This window comes from Equus asinus, chromosome 13, assembly GCF_041296235.1.
Source record: "Equus asinus isolate D_3611 breed Donkey chromosome 13, EquAss-T2T_v2, whole genome shotgun sequence".
Lineage (NCBI taxonomy): Eukaryota > Metazoa > Chordata > Mammalia > Perissodactyla > Equidae > Equus > Equus asinus.
In genome coordinates this window covers 55,342,004-55,366,652 of record NC_091802.1, presented here as the reverse complement: position 1 = coordinate 55,366,652, position 24,649 = coordinate 55,342,004, and the positions used below count along the sequence as shown (strand labels likewise).

At 61.1% G+C, this 24,649-nt stretch overlaps 2 protein-coding genes across 8 annotated transcripts in view; one reads left to right on the top strand and one right to left on the bottom strand.

The window, feature by feature from the left end:
- The first annotated feature begins 131 nt into the window (after positions 1-131).
- Positions 132-16,406, top strand: GRIN2C (glutamate ionotropic receptor NMDA type subunit 2C). 5 transcript variants are annotated; one of them, XM_044744647.2, is made up of 13 exons: positions 132-342; positions 5,374-5,787; positions 7,866-8,464; positions 8,792-8,906; positions 9,861-10,072; positions 10,224-10,386; positions 10,745-10,898; positions 11,341-11,466; positions 11,798-12,027; positions 12,418-12,578; positions 13,120-13,307; positions 14,216-14,448; positions 14,885-16,406. In XM_044744647.2, the coding sequence occupies exons 1-13, from the start codon at positions 280-282 to the stop codon at positions 15,983-15,985; spliced, it is 3,759 nt and encodes a 1,252-aa protein (XP_044600582.2). In that variant the 5' UTR covers positions 132-279; the 3' UTR covers positions 15,986-16,406. The 5 variants fall into 5 exon arrangements, with proteins under 5 accessions (XP_044600582.2, XP_070339680.1, XP_070339681.1 ...); XM_070483579.1 differs by having other exon boundaries at positions 11,765-12,027; XM_070483580.1 differs by having other exon boundaries at positions 10,221-10,386.
- A 134-nt stretch (positions 16,407-16,540) lies between these two features.
- TMEM104 (transmembrane protein 104) overlaps positions 16,541-24,649 on the bottom strand; it is a 67,864-nt gene continuing 59,755 nt past the window's right edge. For all 3 annotated transcript variants that reach the window (XM_014839751.3, XM_070483582.1, XM_070483583.1), the window contains exon 10: positions 16,541-22,907. In XM_014839751.3, the coding sequence (XP_014695237.2) occupies positions 22,147-22,907 (761 nt within the window). In that variant the 3' untranslated portion in view covers positions 16,541-22,146. The remainder of the gene's footprint in view (positions 22,908-24,649) is intronic.

Below are 24,649 nucleotides of genomic sequence, written 5' to 3'. Positions count from 1 at the left end.
GGGGCGGAGGCGGCGGGCCCCGGTGGGGCGGGCCACGCGGGCGGCGCCGTGCGCTTCGCCACAGCCGGCTGGCGAGCCCCGGGAGCCGGTGGCGTGGCGCGCAGCCCAGCCCGGGACGGAGCCGGGCGCGCACCCGGCCACGAGAGGGGCGCGGGGCGCGGGGGCGGGCCCGGCTCAGCTCTCCAGGCCGCGCCACGGGCACCGGCCCCGCGGCGCCTGGCCTCAGGCGCCCGCCAAGCTAGGACAGACGCGCCAGAGCGCGGAGCGGGGCGCCGGGACATGCGTTGCGCGGGAGGCGGCCGGCGCGGGCTCTGGGCGCGGGCGCAGCGCCCCTTCCCCCCGGTGAGTGGCGGGCAGCGAGCCGGGGGCGCCAACTTCGCCGCCAACTTGGGGTTGGGCTCCGGCGCCGGCACGGGCAAGGACGGCGGAGACAGACGCGGGACACCGGGGAGAGTCTGGCCGGCGCAGGGAGCCCAAGGAGGGGACAGCCAGGGGACAGGGACCCTCGGGGACCAGGCCTGGGGTTTGGCCCCGGGCGGGCGGAGAGGAGGCGAGGAAGAGAGGCCGAGGTGACAGGCGCGCGCGGCGGACGCGAGGGAAGGACGCGGGCGAGGCGCCCAAGACGTTGTCTCCGGGTCGCCGAGCCCTCCAGCTCCTTCTTTGCCTGGCGCCGCGGCACCTCGGGGGAGGGGGCGGTGCGGGGACGCGGGAGTCTGGGCTGCGGGACCCGCCAACTGTTGCTGCTGGAAGCTGCTGAGCGGAGAGCGGGGCCGGGAGCTGGGGCCGCCGCCGGGTTCGGCCAGAGTGAAGGGGGCTGGAGAGGGCACGGAGCAGAGAGGACGAGAAGGGGCTGTCGATGGCTCCAGGAGCCCGGCCCCCTGGCTCCCGGAGGTCTGCCGAACGCCTACTGCGGGCATCTGCCTTCACACCCCGCCCCTTCACCTGCTGTGAGTCCCCCAGGGCCCCTCCCCTGCCAGCCCTCGTTCTTCCTCTCCTCGGCCCCGGAATGACGCTCCCACCTCTGACCTCAGGGAATCAGCTGGGCTGCACGGGGCGGTGGGATCTTCCCAAATGCTGACCCCGCACCCAGCGAACCCAGGCTCCGAGGACGCGAAGGGAAGGCTGGGCGAAGAGGGCCCCGGAGAGCCGTGAGCCCCTCGCGCTGGGCCCTGGCTGCTGCACCAGCGGGTTGCGCTGGCCCCCGGGGCTTCGACCAGCATCTCCGACGGCAGGGAAGGGAAGCCCGGAGCCTCCTGCTGTGGAAGGCGGTTCGTGCCTAGGCGTAGGCGGGCAGAGCCAGGGACGTGCTAAGGAAGGCACCTAGCAGCCAAGAAATCCCCTGGGGTGCGTCCCAGACTCGTCCAAAGGTCCTGCTGGGTAAAGAAGTGGGAGTTCCCTCCGGGCCCTGACGCTCACCCCACTGGTCCTCCCTGGTTCCTAGACCTGCTCACCCAGCGGGACTTTCGGCTGGTCCCCCAACCCTCCGATAGTGGCACTGCCCTGGCTCGGTCCCTGACCCGAACCACGGAGAAATCGAGGAAAAGAACTTTTTCGGGGCTCGTCCGCTCTATCTCGGAGCCCGTCTAGCTTCTGGCTGCACCAGATGGTTTCGAGCCTGCTCCTAAACTCCGTTCTAGGAATTTGAATAGGAGCGTGAGGGAGACGAGTAGGCCAGAACCCGGACTTCTGGGTTCCCCCCGGGTCCTGGGGCAGATCTGGGCTGGTACCCCGCCCACAGCGCCCGCCTGCCAGGCCAGCTGGGGAGCCCCCACCAACCTGCGGGGCTTGGGGTGGCGACCCAGCTTGGGGAAGTGGGGATGGGGGCCTGGGAGTCAGAGACGCCCGCAGGGGTAGCAGCCAGGCGGGGGGCGCCGAGTGCGTGGTGCCCAGTTTGGCCGCCAGGAGGCGTGGCGCGGGTCCCCGCGCCCGGAGTCGCCGCAGCCGCCGCCGCCGCCGCATCGCGAGTGTCCTTGAGCCGCGGGTGACAGTGGCTTTCGCCGCTCGCGCCCCCTCCTCCCGCTGGGGCAGCCTGATGCCACGTTCCCTATGAATTATTTATCGCCGGCCTAAAAATACCCCGAACTTCACAACCCGAGTGTAAGAGATTCCTGCTGAGGGGAGGGGGCGGGGCCCCCCCGGGGGGCCCGGGTGGAATCCGCGGGGACGGGGAGTGGCTCTGGGAGCGGGGAGACCTTGGTGCCCGCACCAGTGGGGGCAAGATGGAGGGCCAGTCCTCTCCCCTGACGCCTAGCTTCGGGGTTTTAGTTCGGCAAAGGGGAGGGAAGGAAACCCGACGGCAAAGCAGAGGCCGCTCTCCCGAAGGGCAGTGGATCCCGAGGAGCCAAGCAGCCGGGGTCCCTCTGCTCCCGGGAAGTCCCGCGGCTGGTGGGTGGAGCCGACTCCTGGGACCAAGGCTTCTGGCCTGGGAGCAGGAGGAGCCATCGGTGTCTGGGGTGTGAATGTGTGTGCGTGTGTGTGCACGTCCGTGGGTGGAATACTGCCTGAGCCTGGGGGAGAATGGGGGAAGAGAAGAGTCCTAAGCACGTGGAGGTGATGCTGGGTGTCCCGGAGGACTGACCACTGCCACCCTCCCTGGGGCCTTTTTGGGGTCCTGGCGTTCATCAAACGTTAATTTAACAGACCGCTTGTGACAGGTGTGAACCCTGAGTGGGTAGGCCGAGGTCTCTAAATCAACAGTGCGGGGGGGGGGGTGGAGTGAGGAGGGGTGGGGCCAGGGCATCATCCAGTGGGCAAGGACCTGCCCCGGGGCAAAATGACGTCAGCCGTGGAGCCGTGGCAGAGGCACAGCAGGAGCTCCCCAACCCAGGAGGTAGGGAGGCGGTGGGAAGACTTACATAGCCCCACCCAGCCCCCACCTCTTCTCACCCTGTGAGTCCACAGCCCGGTTGGAGGAAGGCAGGTGCCTTGTGGGAGAGCGATTTAGGCTGAGCTCTGAAAGTTCTGGAATTTTGTCGTGTAGACAAGACCGAGGCAGCGGGAAGAGGACATTCCAACCTGAGAGAACAGCAGAGCAAAGGCCTGGGGATGAGGACAGTGGGGGCTGTCTGGCCGCCAGCCTGGCAGGGGTGTGGGGCCCGTGGAGGGGAGGACAGTTGGCTGTGGTCAGTGTGTGTGGGGCCCTGTCCATGGGAACAAGGGGCCTGAACTTCATTTGTGGGTACCAGAGAGCAGCTATGCTGTTTGAGGAGGGGTGCAGCGGCCAGAGGGACATTCAGGCCACTAGGGCGAGGAGGGGAGGGGATAGGAGGTGGGAGGTGGGCGGGAGATTAGATTAGGCCAGGGCTGGGGTATGACCCTCCTGCCTTGTGGGGGTGGCTGGGTGTCCGCGGGTGGTAAGACTCTGCAGTCTGAATCTCCCCGATCTGCCCATTGCTACTTGAAGCTCAGAGACTGGCTGATGGGGCCCCTCCCTCCAGAGACATTGTGTGATGGCTCCCGGTGAGAGGCACAGCCTGCGGCAACTTCCTCTCCTCCTTGGCTCTAATCTTAGAGGGCAACTTCCCATTAGGGAGAGTCTCTGGGGTGGTGCCCCTGGAGTTGAGGGAGGGTCTGGGTCCTTCATCCGGAGTCATGTTGTCCAAAAGAAACAAGAGGAGAGTTGCATGCGTAATTTAAAATGTTCTGGTAGCCACATTAGAAAAAGTAAAAAGAAACAGGTGAACCTAATTTTAATAGTACATTTTGTTTAACTCAATATATCTAAAATATTATTTCAACATGTAATCAATATGAAAATATTAATGAGATATTTTCTTTTTTTCATGCTAAGCCTTCAATATCCAGTACGTATTTTACTCTTACAGCCTAGCTCAGTTTGAGCCCCATTTTAGATCTCGTAGTCACATGTGGCTGGTGGCTGCCATATTGGACAGCACAGACCTGGAGCTCAGAGCTGGGAGGCAGCGGTGGGGCAGGCTGGGCCTTCCCAGAGGGCGGGGAACTGCAGGGCCTGGAGGTGTGGGCAGAGATGAGCACAGAAAGGCCTTGCAGAGGGAGGAGCCAGCACGACAGTGCCCTTTGCAGGTATAATTGGAAACCCCTGATTGGTGGTAGCTGAGGTGTGGTGGGTCATGGCGTGGCTTAGGTTCCAGTCCCAGACTCACATGTGTCTCCAGGCTGACATCCTAAGTCAGTGTACTAAGAAACCATACATGGGGGTAGATATCAAGGACGCCAAAATGAGTACATTGTTTCCTCCCCTGCCCCAAATCCTGTCTTCTCAGCCTGAGATTAAACCAGGCCCACCCTGGTCACCCTTTGGCTTTCCCCTGTTCAGAAGTTTTCTTGGGGATGTGATGAAAATGGAGAGGGTGGCAGAGCTGTCGCCAATGGCCAGCAGGGAGGGAGAGCTAAGGCAGTGGGCGCCCCTCAGGTCTCACATTACCCTCACCGGCTTGGCTGTTGGTCCCAGTCCAGAGCAATGATGTTTATTTAGCAAGGGTACACGTCAGGCCCTTGGGTTAAGTTAAAAAGAACCCGCCCACCAGCATGGCCTGGGGAAGCAGCTCGTGTGTAAGACACCTCGGGGTGTCAGGTGACCCTGAGCCCTGCACAAGTCAGTGGTGTCACACTCCTGCTGTGGAAGAGCCGCTACTAACTGAGGCCATGGAGGGGTTGCGGGGAGGGTAGGGATGTCCAGTGCCCAGGAGCAGGGGGCTCTGTGCCAGGCAGGGCCACACAGAGCAGGGTCCTGCGAGATGTTAGATTCGGTTTGGGATGGAGAAGGAGGATGTGTGTTACAAGAGCCGTTTTCCTTCACCTGGCTGAAGGGCTGTCACCTATGGGATAAGGATGCTGATAACAGTGGGTAGCCCTCACACGGCTGTGAGGTAGATCCTGTGATTATGGCAGGCAAGAAAATGTGGCTCGGAGAGGCTAAGCAACTTCCCCGAGGTCACACAGCTAGTAAGTGGCAGAAGTGGGACGTGCTTTCAGGTCTGTTTGAGTCAAATGCAAGCACTTGGACACCAGACTACCATTTTCAGTGTACCTTCCTAGGGCAGGACCCAGGCGGATGAGTTTCCAGAGGTCTGGCCTTTCTAACCAAGCATGTTGTTCAACAGCAGAGTAGAAGCGATGAGCTTCTACTGTGGCTCATGTCTTCCCAGCCTCTACCCCCTGGGCTGCCCTTGGGATGCTCAGCTAACCTCTCTGTCCTTTCTCTTTGTCTGTCCATGTCTGTCTGTCTCCCTCTCTCTCTGCTTCTCTTTTTGGAGAGAGGTTTCCCTCTCTTCTCTTTCATCCTCTGGATGTGTGTCCCTCTGACTCTGGCCTTCACCTCCTGTCTGTCTGTTCATCTTTTTTCTCTGTGCTTCTCTCTCCCTTCCTGTGCCTATCCTGATCTTTCCATAGGACCCTCCAGTGGACATGGGTGGGGCCCTGGGGCCAGCCCTGCTGCTCACCTCACTCCTTGGTGCCTGGGCAGGGCCGGGCCCAGGACAGCGTGAGCAGACTGTGACGGTGGCCGTGGTGTTTGGCAGCTCGGGACTGCCGCAGGCCCAGGCCCGTACCCGCCTCACCCCCCAGAGCTTCCTGGACCTGCCCCTGGAGATCCAGCCGCTCACCGTGGGGGTCAACAACACCAACCCCAGCAGCCTCCTCACCCAGATCTGCGGGCTCCTGGGCGCTGCTCACGTCCATGGCATCGTCTTTGAGGACAACGTGGGCACGGAGGCTGTGGCCCAGATACTCGACTTCATCTCCTCTCAGACCCACGTGCCCATCCTCAGCATCAGTGGGGGCTCTGCTGTGGTCCTCACCCCTAAGGTGCCTGTCCAAACTCCTGTCCCCTTGTCCTTTGGGCCTGGAGCGAGGCTAGGGCTGGGGGAATGGGGCTGAATCTGGGCCAAGGAGAGACTTACGTCCTGGGAACTGAGACTGGGGGGACTGGCAGGGAGGTGGGGGCTGAGGGTATGACATGGGTGAGGGAGGAGAAGCTTGTGGGAATGATGTCGCCATGTTCTAGAAGATAACTTTCTGGGCCGCTTTCATGTTTGTGTCTTGAGGAGGAGTGAGCAAGTGGCAAGTCCACCTCTGGCTGTGGAGGGCAGCCCTGGCCCACCTTCTCTCTGCTTCTCTGGCCTTCTTTGGTCAAGCTCCAGTCCTAGGGGCAGAGGGCCAGGCTGGGCATGGGATCTGATGTGGTTAACCTGCTGGGGAGAGCATGGGGGGGTGGGGGAGTCGCTATCTGAGGGGTGGGGGATGCACGCCCTCAAAGAGCTTGCATCCCGTGGGAAGAAAGTTGTAAACACACTTTCTTCTGCAGTCATAGCTGAGATAGTGTTCCGAAGGAAAAATACAGGATGCCGTGAGAGAGTCTAGCAGGTCCCCCATTTAGGTAGGGGGTTGATCAGAGAAGGTCTCTTAAGAAATGATATCAAAGCTGAGACCTGGAGGATGGGGGAGTTGGTAAGGCATGTGGGCTTGGAGTGGGGGAGAGTGTACTAGGCAGAGGGAGCAGATGGTGTGGACCCCTCAAGGCAGGAAGGAGCTTGGAGTTTTGAGGAACAGAGAGAAACTCGGAGAGGGAGGTGGGGTCCTGACCACATGGGAAGACATTTGGGTTTTACCCTAAGTAAGGGGGAGCCAAAGGTATTGAGGGGAGACTGACCTGATTTTCTTTTCTTTTATGATTATTTTGTATTATGGAGAATTCTGAGCCTACACGAAAGTAGAAAAGTATAATGAGCCCATGACCCCCATCCACCTCTGGCCAACCCTGCCCGATCCCTACCCCCACCCACACACCCCCCTTTCTATGTTGTTTTGAAGCAAAGCCCAGACAGCCTATTATCCATCCATAAGTATTTCAGTACATATGTTTAGCAGATAGGGCTTTAAAAAATAATAAAACCACCATACACCATCACATCTAGAAAATAAAAATTCCTCAATGTCATCAAATATCTGGCCAGTGTGCAAATTTTCCCCACTGTCTCATAAATATCATAAATGTTTATTTTTGTTTTTTTGATCAGGAGCCAAGTTAGGTTCCCGCATGGCGATTGGTTGCCGTGGCTTCAGAGCTGATCTCTAGGCTCCTCCTTCATCCCTCTTTTTGTCTTGCATTTCGTTTGTTGAAGGAACTGGGTTACTCGTCCCGCAGAGTTTCTCTGGATTTGCTTTTTAAGAAGATGGGGACACTCGCAGTGTGGTGAAATCCTGGAGGGGCTTGCAGTGGCAGCAGGGAGCCCACAGCTAGGAGGGGACTGCACTAGCCCAGGCTCGGGCTGGCGGGGCCCTGGGCGTTTGTGGTTTGTGATGGCGGACGGGGTGGAGAGGAGGAACTTTCTCCCCCCGGGGCTCCGCGCAGGACAGCGCTTTCCCAGCTATCTTTGGGCCCGACACTCGCTCTCAGCAGGTGGTTCTCCACCCTCATAGTGCTTTAGAAAAATACAGGCGTCCGACTTGCCATCTCTGAGATTCCGATTCATTTGTTCTGGGGCAGCGCCAAACTAGTGGGCTCAAGAATCCCCCGAAGAGCTTGTTGGCATACAGATTCCTGAGCGCCATCCCCAGAGATTCTGGTCCCGTAGGTCTGCGATGCGCCCGAGAATCTGCATGTCCAATAAACTCCCGGGTGACGCTGTTGCTGCTGCTCTGCGGTCCGGCATTGGTCGGGTGGGGGCCGGGCAGGAGTATTTTTAAAAGCTCTCCAGGTGATTCTAACGGGCGGCAGGGGTTAGGCACCACGTCGGGGCGGGAGGGAGGTGTTGCGGGACAGGGGCTCCCGGCACACAAGCGCGTCCGGGAGCCGACGAGGGAGCAGACGTCGGGGCGGGGGCGCGGGGCGGGGCTCGGCTCGCCCCGCCCGGCTCAGGCCCCGCCCCTGCCCCGCCCCCCAGGAGCCGGGCTCCGCCTTCCTGCAGCTGGGCGTGTCCCTGGAGCAGCAGCTGCAGGTGCTGTTCAAGGTGCTGGAGGAGTACGACTGGAGCGCGTTCGCCGTGATCACCAGCCTGCACCCGGGCCACGCGCTCTTCCTCGACGGCGTGCGCGCCGTGGCCGACGCCAGCTACGTGGGCTGGCGGCTGCTGGACGTGCTCACGCTGGAGCTGGGCCCGGGCGGGCCGCGCGCGCGCACGCAGCGCCTGTTGCGCCAGGTCGACGCCCCAGTGCTGGTGGCCTACTGCTCGCGCGAGGAGGCCGAGGTGCTCTTCGCCGAGGCGGCGCAGGCCGGCCTGGTGGGGCCTGGACACGTGTGGCTGGTGCCCAACCTGGCGCTGGGCAGCACCGACGCGCCCCCTGCCTCCTTCCCCGTGGGCCTCATCAGCGTCGTCACCGAGAGCTGGCGCCTGAGCCTGCGCCAGAAGGTCCGCGACGGCGTGGCCATCCTGGCCCTGGGTGCCCACGGCTACCGGCGCCAGCATGGCGCCCTGCCTGCTCCCGCTGGGGACTGCCGCAGCCACCCCGGGCCTGTCAGCGCTGCCCGGGAGGCCTTCTACAGGTGGGCACCAGCCCAGGGCATGGGAGTCGGGGGCGGAGGGCGCCTCAGGGGACCTGGATGACAGTGAACTTGGGCTGGCTGGCCACACCTCCCACTAGCTGTGTGCCTGAGTCCAAGTTACCTCACCTCTCTGGGCCTTAGTTTCTTTGTGTGTGTGTGTGTGGGAGGATGGGGAGGGGGGCGTCAATACGGGGAAACGAACAATAAGTTCACGTTAAACCCTTCAGTTGTCTGTGGTGGTGAGGCAGCAGGTGGGGGCGGGGCGTCTGGTCCTGGGAGGGGCTGCCGGCTGGGCTAAGCGGACACCCTGGCTTTTCCGCCTCGCAGGCATCTCCTGAATGTCACCTGGGAGGGCCGAGACTTCTCTTTCAGCCCTGGTGGGTACCTGGCCCAGCCCACCATGGTTGTGATCGCCCTCAACCGGCACCGCCTCTGGGAGATGGTGAGAAGGGGGTGAGCCCAGGGACCCTCGGTTTCCTCTCATTTTGTCCCCAGCCCTTCTTGTCCCACAGCTGAGCAGAGTGTCCCTTCTTCCCCTTATCCAGCCCCACGTCCTTCCTGTCTCAGCTGAGACATCTCCACTGGGAAGGCTTCCAGGTCCCCCAGGGAGGGTGGGATGCCTCTGCTCTGGGCTCCCCAACACCCTGCGCTCCCTCCACGACAGAACTTATCAAGCACTCTTATCACATAGTCCTGCCCCTGGAGGAGTAACCCGCAGCCGTGCTGGCCAGACAGAGGTGTAAACAAATAGAATTTGGGGAGATGAGTGCTCGAGTTGAGGTGTGTGCAAAGCATTATGGGAGCAGAGAGGAGGAGCAGAAATTAGTTCTGCCTTCAAAGGAGGCAAGGCTGGGGCAGGCTTCACAGAAATTGGGACATCTGGGCTGGGCTGTGGAGGGTTGAGTAGGAGCCCACCAGGAGGGGATACTAGCCTGGTATAGACAGAGGGGCAGGAGGGTTTGGGGCATTTTTAAGTGATATGTTTGGGGGTGTAGAGACTGAGGAAGGATAGGGTGATGGGCATAAGTTGGAACTGCAAATGAAGGGCCTTGAGTATTGGACGAGGGAGTAAGGCCAAGGGGAACGAGTGTGGTAAGGCGGGCTCGGTCTGGGCTTTAGGATGATGCTGTGGCCCAGCAGCAGTGTGGAGTCTGGACTGGAAAGTGCAGGGACCAGCGGCCGGGCAGAGGCTGCAGGGAGCCCTCCCTTCGGGTGCATCCCCAGCCCCTTGCCCCAACTCTCCTGTTCTCCAAATGCTCTCGGCCCGAGTCCTGCTCTCTCCTGCCTCAAGTGTCCCCAGGTGAGGGAGGGGGATTCTTGGCCCTGGGAGGCCCCACCCAGACGGTGGGGGTAGTAGGGCTGGAGGTCCCAGGTTGAAGCTGGTCACCCTCTGCAGGTGGGGCGCTGGGACCACGGCATCCTCCACATGAAGTACCCAGTGTGGCCTCGCTACAGTGCCTCCCTGCAGCCCGTGGTGGACAGCCGGCACCTGACAGTGGCCACACTAGAAGAGCGGCCCTTTGTCATTGTGGAGAGCCCTGACCCTGGCTCAGGCAGCTGTGTGCCCAATACTGTGCCCTGTCGCAGGCAGAGCAACCACACCTTCAGGTTTGTGAGAACGCGTGGGGAGGTCTGGTGTGAGCCACGTGCTGCTGTGTGATGGCAGGTGTTGTGTGTGTCCTATGCTTGGGTAGGGTCCGCATGCCAGGCTGGGAGGAGCTGCTGGCTCTGACTCCCGGTGGTCTCCTTGTGGCAGCAGTGGTGACGCAGCCCCCTACACCAAGCTTTGCTGTAAGGGCTTCTGCATCGACATCCTCAAGAAGCTGGCCAGGGTGGTCAAGTTCTCTTACGACCTGTACCTGGTGACCAATGGCAAACATGGCAAGAGAGTGCGCGGTGTGTGGAACGGCATGATCGGGGAGGTAGGCCCGCCCTGAGGTCCACCCACGCCCGCCCTGCCTGCTGCCTGCTGCCCCAGGCCCCACGCATCCCTCAGCCTCCCCCAGACTTCCCATAGGTGCTTTCTCCAGTGCTGGGCATCAGTCAGGGTGGGGCCCAGGCCCGGCTCCTAAGGCTCTCCCAGCTGGCGGGGGAGACTGAACCTGTCACCACTGATGACCCCGAGGTGGCCAGTACTGAAAGTGGGACTCTGAGGACCCCAGATGGGAACAACTGACTCAGCCAGTGGGTGCTGGAAGGGGGACCGGAGGGAAACTGGGGAGAGTGCTCCAGCCTGTGGGAGCCCCTCCCCCAATCTGGGCCTGGCTCCACGGCCCCCAGGTGTACTACAAGCGGGCAGACATGGCCATCGGCTCCCTCACCATCAACGAGGAGCGCTCTGAGATTGTAGACTTCTCCGTGCCCTTCGTGGAGACGGGCATCAGTGTGATGGTGGCTCGGAGCAACGGCACCGTCTCCCCCTCGGCCTTCCTGGGTGCGGCTCGGGTGGGCAGGGATGGCTGTTGGATGTGTGGAGCATGAGTGGAGATGGGGAGTTTGGGGTGAGCCCTCAGAGGGCAGTCACACAGCCTTGGGTGCCTGGGTGGTTGAGCAGAGGCCAGAGCTGTAGGGGAGTGGAATGCAGAGGGAAGAGGTGAAGTGGAGGTCTGTTCTGAGCCTGGGTGTCGGGTAAGGGTGGGGGATGGAGATGAGCAGGATAAGTGGTGGCGCCATTGTGTGGGAAGGAAGTCTGGGAAGACAGGCTGGCTTCAGGTCGTGCCCAGCAGGCTGGGACCGTGGAATGAGTGGAGAAGCTGCTTGGGGGGCTGGAGGAGCCGGCGCAGGTGGGAAGTGGTGCTAGTCTCTGACTTGACTAGGAATTCAGCATTTTTCGTGCAGCCCCCTTGTGCCTCTGAGCTACCTCCCTCTGTTCCCAGAGCCCTACAGCCCCTCGGTGTGGGTGATGATGTTCGTCATGTGTCTCACTGTCGTGGCCATAACCGTCTTCATGTTTGAGTACTTCAGCCCTGTCAGCTACAACCAGAATCTCACCAGCGGCAAGAGTAAGCTCTCACCTGGGCCTGGGATGAGGGAGCAGGGTTGGAGCATCCCAGAGGGGTGGGCTCAGGCCCACAGGGGCCCTTCTGAGAATGCCAAGAATGCCGAGAATGATCCTGTGGATGGTCTCTGGCCTTTGGACCCCATGCAGGGGCCCATCAGATACGTGAGAGAGAGAAAGAAGGTGAGTTGACTTGCTCTGGGCTGAAGATGGCCAGGGATGGGGTCCCTACCCAGGACAGAGTGGAGACTGGAGCCATGGAGTTGGGTGGGCTGAGACCTGAGCCCCTCTGTCCTGGGCAGGAGGACCCCCAGTGTCCATCCTTTCATCCCCAGAGTCTGGGGGCCCGTCCTTCACCATCGGCAAGTCCGTGTGGCTGCTGTGGGCACTGGTGTTCAACAACTCAGTGCCTATCGAGAACCCCCGGGGTACCACCAGCAAGATCATGGTCCTGGTCTGGGCCTTCTTTGCCGTCATCTTCCTCGCCAGCTACACGGCCAACTTGGCTGCTTTCATGATCCAGGAGCAGTACATCGACACTGTGTCCGGCCTCAGTGACAAGAAGGTTCTGGAGCTACGGCCAGTGGAGGGCAGGGGGATGCCAAGGGCAGGGGCAGGCCTTGGGTGGGATACAGGACAGTTGGAGTCAGCGGCATTTGAACTGGAGGCGGGAGCAGGAAGAAACTGGGGAGCCTGGTGAGGAGGGTGCTGGGGGAGTGGGGGAGAGATGGCTCAGGCCCATTGAATGAGTGGCCTTGAGTAAGTCTCTCCCTGTCCCAGCCTCAGTTTGCTCATTTGTAACACAGGCGTGGCCTAGAGAGTATCTAAGACCTTTCTGCTCTCACTATGCAAGTGCAGACTGCAGGGCTGGCTCTGGGGCTGGGGTCGGGGGGTGGCGTTGGTGCCTGGAAGGTTGGAGAAAGGGTTACAAATGGTGGCTTCCCACTGCCCACAGTTCCAGCGGCCTCAAGATCAGTACCCGCCGTTCCGCTTCGGCACAGTGCCCAACGGCAGCACCGAGCGGAACATCCGCAGCAATTACCGCGACATGCACACTCACATGGTCAAGTTCAACCAGCGCTCAGTGGAAGACGCACTCACCAGCCTCAAGATGGGGTGGGTTCTCCGCCCTGCACCTCCCCTCTGACTGTCTACCTACGTCTTCCCAGTGACCAACCTCAGCTCTGTCCCTTCCTGAGAGACCCAAGGAAGGGACATGAGGCTGGGCTGTCCGGCAGGACTCTTGGGGAGGGGGTGAGGAGGTCTCAGGGCAGAATGGAACCTGAAGCAAAAGTGGATGCCCACCATGTGGCCCAGAGACACAGCTGTGGTGTTGACCAGGGTTCAGCCTTGGCCTGAGGTGGTGATTGTGATCTTCTTAGGGTCTTAGGGGCCTGGAGGGGCTGGGAAGATAGGGTGTGTCCTCTGGGGGCAGAAAGTCTCCTGGCCTCTCTGAGGAGGAGGGTAGGTAGGGTCCCCGAGCTATGGGAGAGGTCTTTTCTGCATCCAGGACCCAAGGGAACCAGAGAAGGCTCTGACTGTCCAGCCCTCCTAGGCGGTGCCCAGCAGGCTCATGTGGCCAAGATGCCTGTCAGGCCCCAGGTTTGGTGTCTCCACCTCGCATGATCCCTGGCCTCAGGGCTTGGCTTGTCCTCAGGAAGCTGGACGCCTTCATCTATGACGCTGCTGTCCTCAACTACATGGCGGGCAAGGATGAGGGCTGCAAGCTGGTCACCATTGGCTCTGGCAAGGTCTTTGCTACCACCGGCTATGGCATTGCCATGCAGAAGGACTCCCACTGGAAGCGGGCCATTGACCTGGCGCTCCTGCAGTTCGTGGGGGACGGTGGGTGCTGCTGCCGCTGGGGGACTGAGGTGGGTCCAGGGTGGGCTGTGGAGCCCAAGGTCGGGACGGCTGCCCGATGGCTGGTCAGCATCTCCACTACCATTCCCTGTGTCCCCAGGGCCTGTGGGCAGGGAGACGTCTCTGGGGGTGAGAGGTTGGGGCACTAGATGTGGGAGGGTATTAGGAAGGACTGGATGGAGGCCTGGGGAGGGGATGGTTTGCGGGAGGTAGTGGGAGTTCCTGAAGGGCAGGAAGGCACTCAGGCTGCACAGGAAGGGTTGGGGGTGGCTGAACTTTCTTTTCCCTAAGACCCCTCCCCCCACCTTGCCCATCTTGAGATTACCTGGGGTAGCGCCAAGGGCCTGTGTTGTCCCAGAGCTGCGGCCAGCTTGCCTTGGGACCAGGGGCTCACATGGGTCAGCAGTCCAGCTGAGCCAGCCCCAAAACCCAGAGAGAGCTTTGCGCTTAGAGTTCCAACCCTGTCAGATAAATCCCTGATTTTCCATCAGTATCACAGAATAATGAGAGAGAGAGCAATGGAGGTGCTCACGGTCTCCTTGGGGCCTACGCCTTTGTCTCTGGCTGCCCAGCTCCATGCCTGGCATGTGGGTGATCAATAAGAGTTTGATGAATAAATTAATAATAAAATGTACATTAAGTCTTTACTTACAAGCTTTTATGGGCATGTGAGGGGGGCATGTCAAAGGCTGGCATTGCCCACCCCAGCCCCCACTCTGCTTTCCTTTCTTTCTGCTCACTGACACTCCCCCACCCCCTGCCAATCCTGCCCCTGCCAGGTGGGATCCTGTGTGGTCCTACAAGGGGTGGCACCCTGGCCCCAGACCCCTTCTTGCTCTAGGCTTGGGTGAGCACTGGGAGGGTCCTTCCTGAGGCAGGTGTGCCCCCAGGGGAGACACAGAAGCTGGAGACAGTGTGGCTCTCGGGGATCTGCCAGAACGAGAAGAACGAGGTGATGAGCAGCAAGCTGGACATCGACAACATGGCTGGCGTCTTCTACATGCTGCTCGTGGCCATGGGGCTAGCGCTGCTGGTCTTCGCCTGGGAGCACCTGGTCTACTGGAAGCTGCGCCACTCGGTGCCCAACACGTCCCACCTGGACTTCCTGCTGGCCTTCAGCAGGGTAGGTGCCCACTTGGCCCTAGATAGGCTCCAGCTCTAAGGGCACCAACCTGGATAAGTCAGAGCTGGCCATGACCCCATTTACAGATGTAAAAACTAAGGTCCTGAGATTTGGCATGGCCTGCCAGTGTCAACCAGCAGATGAGGGGCAGAGCCCTTCTCCAACAGGCAGGGTGGGACTCTGGAGCCAGGTTGACCTGGGTGGAATCCTCACTGGCGTTTACAAGCTGTGTGACTTTAGGAGGAATTAACCTCCTGGAGTCTCAGATAGCTCTTCGGTAATTCCCAGCAGCACTGTGCCCGGCCCACAGTCGGCGCTTAACAAATGTTAGCTGCTCCCCAGGACTTACAGATACCTGGGCGGATGATTGGACCGGGGAGGTGGGCGGTGCCCGAGAGGAGCTCACCGCCCACCGCACCTCCTCGCTCCCCCCCAGGGCATCTACAGCTGCTTTAGCGGCGTGCAGAGCCTGGCCAGCCCCGCGCGGCCGCCCAGCCCGGACCTCACGGCCGACTCGGCCCAGGCCAGCGTGCTCAAGATGCTGCAGGCGGCGCGCGACATGGTGGCCACAGCGGGCGTGAGCAGTTCCCTGGACCGCGCCACGCGCACCATCGAGAGCTGGGGCGGCGGCCGCCGTGCGCCGCCGCCGCCCGCCTGTCCCGGCCCGCGGCCGCCCACCCCTGGGCCGCCCCCAGAGCCCAGTCCCACGGGCTGGGGGCCGCCGGGCGGGGACCGCGCCGCACAGGGGCACGGGGCCCCGCAGCCCCCGGGCCGTCCCCCGACTCCCGGGCCGCCCCTGCCTGACGTCTCCCGGGTGCCGGGCCGGCGGGCCTGGGAGGCGCGGTGGCCAGTGCGGGCCCGGCGCGGAGGGTGGCACATCTCGACCTCCGAGCGACGCGCGCTCCCGGACCGCCCTCTGTCGCCCGAGCACTGCCACTACAGCTCCTTCCCTCGAGCCGACCGGTCCGGGCGCCCCTTCCTTCCGCTCTTCCCGGAGCCCCCGGAGCCCGAGGACCTGCCGCTGCTCGGGCCAGAGCAGCTGGCCCGGCGGGAGGCCCTGCTGCACGCGGCCTGGACCCAAGGCCCGCGGCCGCGCCACGCTTCCTTGCCCAGCTCGGTGGCCGAAGCCTTCGCCCGGCCCAGCTCACCGCCCGCCGGGTGTGTCCACCGGGCCTGCGGGCGCTTGGCGCAGGCGCAGTCGATGCGGCTGCCGACCTACCGGGAGGCCTGCCAGGACGGCGTGTGGGTAGGGGTCCCCGCCTGGCCGCACAGACAGCACGCCTGCCTCCACGCCCATGCCCACCTGCCGCTTTGCTGGAGGGCTGTCTGCCCTCACCTCCCACCCTGTGCCAGCCACAGCCCCTGGCTCGCTGGGGCATGGGGGCCTCCCGGGCACAGGAGCAGGACCCTGGGGCTGAGCACAGGCTACAGGGACAGTGGGGAGCTGGAAGAGGTCAGCAGGGTGACCTGTGGGACCCATGCCTTCCAGGGACCTTGCACCTGGAGGCGGATCTCCAGCTTGGAGTCAGAAGTGTGAGGGGTCAGCTGCTCTGGTTTCTGGTCAGCTGGATTCTCCGCCTGGCACTGCCAGGGTTAGGGGGTAGGTGGGCTTGGGTTTTTTTGGCTTCTGCCATGAAATCCCGCCCTTGGGACCCCAGTGTCAGATGATATCTTCCATGGTCAGTTCAGTCACCTCAGCAGCCTGGGGTCCTGATGTGGGCTAGGTTCTTGCTGTCCCATAATCATGCAAAGCCCTTCCCACTGGGCCTGGAGTCCTGGGGAGCAGTGGGTCTCCCTGCTCTGTTGTTAGCCAGTTCCTGGTCATGGCTGCTGGGGGCTTGGTGTGGAAGCATGGAGGCTGGTACTCAGGGTTGGGGCAGGGCTGTCCCACTCCTTGCTCCGTCCTGCTGGAGTTCCTTCTCCTCAGAGTGCTGGGACATTAAACAAACCTTTTACAACTCACTGGTCCTGGCTGCCTCATTCCGAATCCCTGGACAGGGCACATCACAGCCTGTGGGCAATAGGGGCATCATGAGAGTACCCCAGGTGGGGTGTCTGCCTAGAACAGGTGGGCAGCTGGGGAGTATCTGAGAGGTGAGGCTGAGAGAGGGCTCCAGGCAGCAGACGCCACTTGGTATTCAGTGCCAGCTCCCACCCACCCTGGTGCCGGATGTGACAAATGTGCTCAGCATGGGAGCTCTGGTGGTGATGAATGGAGTTCATCCTTCAGTCTCCTTGAAAAGGAGACTGACGCTTGTGCCAGGGGCTGTGGGTGTCCTGCCCTGCCAGGGACCCACCTGGGAGCCTGACAGTGTCATGGTGGAAACAACAGAGGGAGGTCTGTTGTTGGGATCCTGCTGGGCCCTCCTGGACCCCGGCTGGCTGCATCCTCTCCATGGTGGATGTGCAGAGCTCGGAACGGCCTGTTGGCGCTGGAAGCCTGGCACAGGTGGCTTCTGGGGTCAGGCACAGCTCAGTCTTGCTGATGCTGGGTCTCCTTGGGAGGGAGAGAATCTGCCTGTCTCCATCTCAGTCCTTCATCCTCCCTCTGGGCTCCCAGCCCCACCTCCTTTCTCTGTCACACGTCACCAGCCCTGGACCATCTAAAAAGATGGCTCTTGCTTACACTTCTCTATGTTTCCACTTCTGCGATCACATTTAGCCCCCACCATGACTGTGAAGCAGGCAAGCACTCATTCTTCCATTCATTCCACAGACATGGTGAGCGGTGAGCATGCTTGGTGCCGACAGACCCTTTTCTAACTGTGAGCACGTAGAGCCCAAGGCTTTGCGTCCTCAACAAGCCGAGTGAGGCAGGGCAAAAGTGACCTCCCTGTGATGGGGAGGGGACCAGAGAGGGGACCTGGATGCCAGCACCGCTGGGTGCAGCTGCTGCCCAGTGCCCTTTCGCACACGACTCCATGCTGGTGCCCAGGAAGGCTGACCTGTGCTGCAGTCTACACAGAGGCCTCTGCTGGGGCTGGGCCATGAAAGCCAAGTTTTTTCTTTGGTTTTGGGAGTGACAGCAGCTGAAATGGTAGAGTGGAGGATATTTCTAATACCTCTCCATTCTTGGCTGGAGAGCCTGACTACCCCAGGAATGGGGGGGCCCTGGTCCCTTAAAGTTGTTTTCATGTTCTCTGCCCTGTGGGTTTCCGTGGATCCAGGTCCACGATTGGGAGGCTCAACCGCAGGCGGCGAGTGTGAGTCTAGCTGAGTGCTGGAGGCCAGCGCCCCAGAAAGGAGCTGGACTTTGGTTGCAGCTACTGGTAGTGAGAGGGTTAACAGTTGGCCACTGGCCCTCAGACCTGAGCCCTCAGCCTGCCTGAGTCCGAGGGCAGCCCTGGGTGGAAGGCTGCAGCAGGTGAGGCTGGGAGGAGTCTCGAGGTCCAGGCTGCTCTCCGCTCACTGCCCAAGATCATTAATAACCAAGAACTGGAAAGATAATTAAAAGCCAAATGTGGAGCTGAGCCTGCTGCTGGCTGGCTCCGAGGAGGGGCCAATCCTGCTCCTGGGGCCAGGCTCTTGGCCGCCTTGTTCCTTCTCCAGGAATGTGTTTTGGGAAGAAGTGAGCCCTGTGGGAAGTGGGGGCAGGAAGGACACCTCCTGCAGGTTCAGAGCTGGCTTGGTCTGGCTTCCCAGCCTCCTGCTCAGAGCGGTGATGCCCCTGCCCCTCTGCGGGAGGACCAAGCAAGGGTCCTGCTCTATCAAGGGGGAGGGCAGAAAGCCTGGCAGGGGAGGAGGAAGCCGACCGTGTCGGAGAGGCCATAGATGTTCAATCATCATAAACAAGGGCCTGACGGTGCAGCAAAGACCACGCTGAATGCACCCAGACACCAGACACCCAGGTGGGCGGGACACAGGGAGAGAGACGCCCTTGGTCACCAGTCTTAGCAGTAGGAAATTCTTACTGTCAAGCTCCTGTTCCCTCCTGCTGCTGCCGTAGCTGTGTTTTCTCGTCTGTCTTTACTGAGCGGCTCACGGTGCGCACCACTGGCAGACAGGTGGGTGTTGGGGAGGGGGCGCAGAGCTTAGAAATGCGTGGGCATGATGTCCTCAGCCAGCACACGCAGGCTTCAGTCCTGAATCCAGAACTCTCCAGCCTAGCCTCAGTCTGGTTCTTTGAAAGGGGACGGCTGTCCTTAAGCTTCCTGGGGGGTTGGGGAACCAGAGACCAACCCCTCCCCAAAGCCCTCTAGACCCCGAATTCAGGTCAATTTCTTGTTTCCAAACTGTTAGCAGGCAGTTCCTACAAGAAGACACTGGACTTAGCAGGAGGCCAGGAAACCAATCAGGTGCCTGCGGACCCCAATCAGGGGTCTTCAGTGAGTCTGGGGGTCTGTGGCTATAAGTGCAGTTATGGCTGGCGAGTGACGAGGGCGCCGGGCATCAGCACATACCGGCTTTATTGAGCACTATCGTGCCAGGCACTGAGCTAAGGACTTTAGTTCCCACAGTTGGTCAGTGATGCAGGAGCTTTTATCCCCAAGTTACGAACGACGGAGGAGGGAGCATGGAGGCTCGCTGCCGTGAGGGGCAGGTCCCACTTGTCAGTCCACACTCTTAATCTCCAGGTTATGCCACGGGCCACTGGGAAAGGACTCAGCACCGTGCCTGGCTCACACCAGGGGCTCAGTATATGTTACTTTTCCCTTTCTCCCACAGACACACTGAGCCCCAGGCCCTGGGGAGAAGGGATCGCAAAGCTCCCTCCTGCAGCCCCGGATCTTGGTTTAAGAAGAGCCAGCTTAGCAGTGGCCATCAGCATGGCCTGACCTGGCGTCAGCCCTGCTCGGGAATCTGGCCCCCGGACAGGCGTAGGCTCATCCTTGCGCTTGCCTACGGCAACACAGCCCTGGAGCCCGGCGCTGCCGGGCTCTACCCCTCAGGCTGGTTTCCCGTGAGGTGGGGGCAGCCCCTGTCCTCCCCACCACTCTGACTTTAGTCTCTGCCTGTTGCCGAGGCTGCTCCCGGCCCCCATGTGGTGAGAACAGCTGTGTGGCTAAGGGCCTGGTGAGGTGCCCGCTGCCCACCTTCCACCACTCAGCAGTGCCTCCCCGCCCGTCACCTGCCATCTGCCCATCCATAAGCCTGCGGCCGCCTCTCTGGCCTCAGGTGAGGGAACAGGCAGGAGCTGCTGGCACGATGGCACCAGGCTCCAGTGCTCTGGCGGGGAACGAGGGGGAGAATGCTGCCTCCTACCTTGACCTGGCCTGCCCTCGGGGCTGGTCTGGGGCACTGTGGGCAGATGACGTCAGGCGGAGGCTGCAGAGTTCATGTTCTCCTCCACAGTGACACTTGGACCTGGGCCAGGCTGGGCAGGCATCCTCTTCTGCCCTCCCCTCCACGCACCCTGGGGGTCCATCTATAAAATGGAAACCATGACCCGACTGCCCACCTCACAGAGCCAATGGAAAAACTCAGCCAAATGTGCTTGACGCAAGTGGTGAGCAAGCATTACCTGGGGAATGCTAGCTGTCGGGGTCCTCTCCCCCTTGCCCCAAGCCCCCTGGCTATCAGCAGTAGAGAGGAAGGTGGCCCCATCTGACCTCTAACAGAACAGATAGCAGGTGAACACTGAGGAGCAAAGGAACCCAGGCAGTGGCAGTGGTGAGGGCCCTGGCCTGTCATCAGTGATGTGGTCACTTCGGGCCAATTCCCTCCAGGACTGGGGCTGCCCAGCTTGGAGGAGGGGAATGCAGCCACCCGACTCCACTGCTGTGTGGCTCCAGATTGCTACATAAATCAACCTGGGCTTTATGATGCTAATAAATTCGAGACCAAGATTTGGTTTGGAGCCTGGGGTGGCGGGATGATTTAATTTGCTTTGTCCTTAAGCAAGATGGAACGTAATTGGAGAATGGTAAGTACAGATGTTTTAACTGAGTTTTCAGCAAACAGCCGGGCACTCAAGGGAGGGTCTGAGCCACAGGGGGCTGGGCCACCGTGGAGCCCTCCCTGCTCTGCTCACCCCAGGGCAGGGCCTCCTGGAAAGAAGCCACCATGGCAGATGGGGAAGGGGCATCTATTTTTCACGTGGATGGAAAATAACAATACGCGGAGACAAGCTGTGAGAACCGAAGACGTGCGACAACAGAAAGAAAGCAGATCATGGCCGATTGTGACACGGGATTCTCAGAGGCTGGGGCTGCTAGGGGCCAAGTAGAGCTGGTGCTGCCTGCGGACTCCCCCATGTTCCTGAAAGTCCCACGTTCCTCTCCCTCCTCCCGAGACCACCGTGGGCCCCAGGAGACCCAGCATCGTCCCTCTGTCCAGAGTATGAAGATGTGAGACGCAGGGGGAGGTTCTGGAGGTTCCCTAAGGAGGGCTGAGCAAGGCACTGAAATCAAAAGAGGGAGGGGTAGGGGCCTGAGACCCCACCCCAGAGACGCCCAGGGCTGGGGGCACACCAGGGAGGGTCAGAAAGGACCCCCAGGTCCTGAAGTAGAAGGCACATTGAAAATACAGAGTTCATTAGAGTCACCTGCGTTTCTGAGGAAGGCTGGCCCAGCGGGTGCATGCATGATTGTGAGGGGGAGGGAACCTCGGAGGAGCGGTGAGGTGGCTGAGATCCTGGCCCTCCTTCCATGAGAATGGTGGCCAGCGTCCCACCTCACCCACGGCACCCAAGGGACATGGAGAGCGTGCATACTGAGCACCCACAGCCCGGCTCGAAAGGGAGCCACCTGTAGTGTTGGAGTGGGAGCAGGGGCAGGGAGCAGGCCTGACCTCCCACAGGGCAGGAACCATGGAGCCCACTCACCAGTACATGCCCAGGGCGCTCCCCAGCCACTGCGGGGGCGGGTGGGGGTAGCTCCTCTCTAGTGGCCCTTGTACGCTGCCCTCCGCACTGACGGGGGCCCGAGCACCCCAGCGGGGCAGTCAGGAGAGCAGAGGGTCCCTTTCAGGGGTCACAAGCTCTGGGCTTTAAACCGAGTGCACAGACTGCTGTGCCCCGACAGAAGGGCTGCTCCGAGTTATGACAGGCTCAGGAGCCCAGCGCAGGAGCTGGCGCCCACAGCCAGGGTCCTCACAGCTCCGGTCTGAGGACCCTGGGGCCGATTAGCACTTCCTATGCTTGTCATCAGGGCTGGCCAGGTGCCCCCAGGAGTGCCACTTGGCGACTGTGATCTGACAAGAAGGTGGGCTCTGCTTGCCACTGGCAGGCCCAGTGGGGAGGGTCAGAGCCTGGCGCTGGCCCTGAGGAGGATGCTGCTTCTAGTGGAGCAGATGAGGACATGGGAGGGGGTTTGGAGGGGGGGCGAGGGGGACATGGTGACTGGTATAAATAGTGGCAGTGCCAGCACTGCATCTCCACTGTGCGGGGGAGGAGCCCACCCCCGGTGATGGGGGTGGTGGGATGTGTGTATAAAGGGGGTCGATTCCAGTAACCAGTCCCGGAATCTGAGAGCAGCCCTGTGCCCGGGTTGTGTGGCTTGACTGGTCAGGGGCAGCCTTAGGCAGGAGGGCCTGGGAGGAGGCCACCTCGGACAAATCTGTGGAATTGTCTGCTGTGCGGAATCCCGGGTCGGGGGAAGATCCCCAGCTGGAGATATGGAAGGTCCCCTCCAAGAGCCCTGGCCTTGCCTGCCCCGTGGATACCTGGAAGGCAACTGGATCTTGGCTCTGCAGGCGGAGAGGTGGGGGTGGGGCTGGCTTGCGGCCCCCATCCCTCTTGTTACCAGACACATTCTGCCATCAGACCTTGGTCTCACTGAGAACGATGTTGGCGGTGACGAAGAAGAAGCAGGAGAAAGCCCAGAGCAGCACAAAGCCCACCCAGAAGGTGTGTCGGAAAGGGGACCTGTGCTTGTTGACAGTCCCGTAGCCAAAGGCCAGCTGGGTGTCCTTGCGGCAGAGGTATACCAGGAAGGCAGGGATGATGTATTGGATGCCCGTGCCAGCATAGGCCCCTGTGATTCCCACCAGGGACTCCAGGTCATGGGTGCAGAAGGCCACCAGCACAGGGGGCACCAGGGTGATGGTGGGGAACACCACGCGGTCCACCACCCAGGGGTACATGCCCCCCTCACGGTGGAAAAGTGTCTTCCAGTTGTTGCGGAGGGTCACGGCGATGATGGGGAAGTTGGTGCTGATGGTGAAGACGGGGAAGAGGCCCAGGAAGAAGCGCACAGTGGCCAGGCCCACAACGTCGCAGCGTGCAAAGTTGAGGGTGTACATGTCCATGAGGCTGTCGCCACGGAAGCAGAAGATGGCGGTGAAAGAGAGGAGACCATAGAAGGCCAGGATCAGCACATAGTCCAGGAGGACCAGGCGTGTGAGGTGGCGCTTGGAGGAGACGGGTGTGATGAGGGACGGCAGGGAGTGCTGGCACATGAAGGAGTAGACGCACACCCCGAACAGGTTCCGGACCCCAGAGAAGTCAGCTAGGGGTGGGTGCCCCTCCGCATGACCATATCCGATGCGGACCAGGGCCAGCACGATCATGATGGCGAAAGCTGGAAAACAAGAGGGGGGTCAGCCACCAGAGGAGGAAACAGAGCCCCATGAAAAAGAATCGATAAATTCATGTAACCCCGATGGCCACATTCTGGGACAGGTCAGCAGTGGCTGCTGACCTTATGGATGTCATGTGTCCCCTTTCTGTGTCCTGTCACACCTGCTACAGCAGAGAAGGGAATGCATCTTTGGGTGGGGGGGGGGGGCTGGGCATGACAAGAGGGCTGGGCTGGGGTGATGAGCAGGGTGGCACCACACTGTCTCCTCGGAGGAGTGCAGACTCCTGGCCAGGCCCTGCCCAGCTCCCTTATCAGCCCCCAGGGGCTGTCTTGGGGGCTCTGACACCTTCCTGGCAGGGAGCATGCCCAGGTTAGGACTCGTGTTTGCTTGGTTTAAAGAATGTATGTCTGGGGAGCTGGGGGGCGTGGAGGGGTAGGGGCACAGAGCATTTGGGGGGAGGTGTCCTCCTGGGCCAAGGGCATCTGCTAGAGACACCTGAGGGAAACAGGAAAGCGTGCTGGCAGCCTGAGCAGAGGCAGGCGCCCAGGGGCCTGCACCAGGCAGGAAGGGGCCTGTGGTCACCTGAGGGAAGAAACAGCACCAAAGACCAATGCTGGGGAGAGCTGAGATGCTGGCACCAGGCCTGGAGGCAAATGGCACACGGCTCTGTTCTCCTGGTGGTACAGGTAGGGGACAGGGAGCGACTCTGACCTAGGTCTGCTGCAGAAGTGGAAGGGGACCTGACTCGAATCGTTCAGAGTAGACAGGCTGGTTGCACCTGGGAGCCTCTACAACGGCCCTCCTGCAGGGCTTACACCTGGCCAGGCTCACCAGGCAGCGCCCCAGATCTTAAGCTCCCTGAAGACAGATGTACTTCTAGATCCAGCTGACTCTCTCGGCGCCTCTCTGGCTTCTGGCATAGATCATTCACATCACCCGGAACTGCCACCACCAGCCACTCAACACACACAGGGACCACTGGTGTCCCTGTCTCCAGTTTTGGAGTTCACAAACCCTTGCTGCCTCAGTTCAGACCCGACCTGACAGCCCCCTGGCCTGTGCCCTTATCCCTGCTGACACCTGACGTCTTGGCGAGTGACACGGGTCGGGGGGAAGCAGCATGGGCTGGAAGGGCTGGCTGCCAGCTGTGCAGCTCCTGCCTGCCGGCCCATCAGAGGCTCCGGGCTCCTCTCTGGGTGGGAGGCTGGGGTCTCCTCACTGTCCCTTTCAGGCCATGTCATACTCCCTGGCTCCCTGGAAAGAAAAGGCCTTTCTCCTGGGACTCACAGAAAGCCAAACCAATGTCTTCCCACAATGACACTGGGTAGTGGGATTGATGGAAACATCATCTATTGCTTTTAATCAGAGCTGCCTGACACTGCCGGGGACAGGGGAGGAGGAGGGGAGCGAGGGAACAGCCTGTGAAAATTGCCAATAAAGAAGATGATTTGTTTCTGGCTCTCTCCGCCTCCTCCTGTCCCTGCCGCTCCTGACTCCGAGGGCCCCATGCTCTCGCTGCTCCAGGGACATCACAAATCTTGCCAGCTCTGGTCAGTCAAGGGGAAAGTGGCGACCCAGTTCCTCCCCTGAGGTCTGAGACCGGAGCTGCCTTTGGCTAAACCCTCTGTGGGGAGGGCAGGTCGTGAGGGGACAGCTCGTGGGGCCTCCCTGCTCCCTTGGGATGCTCGGGACCCCGAGGTCTGGCTCATCAGATTTCTGGGGGTGAGTGCAGGAGGGGTGT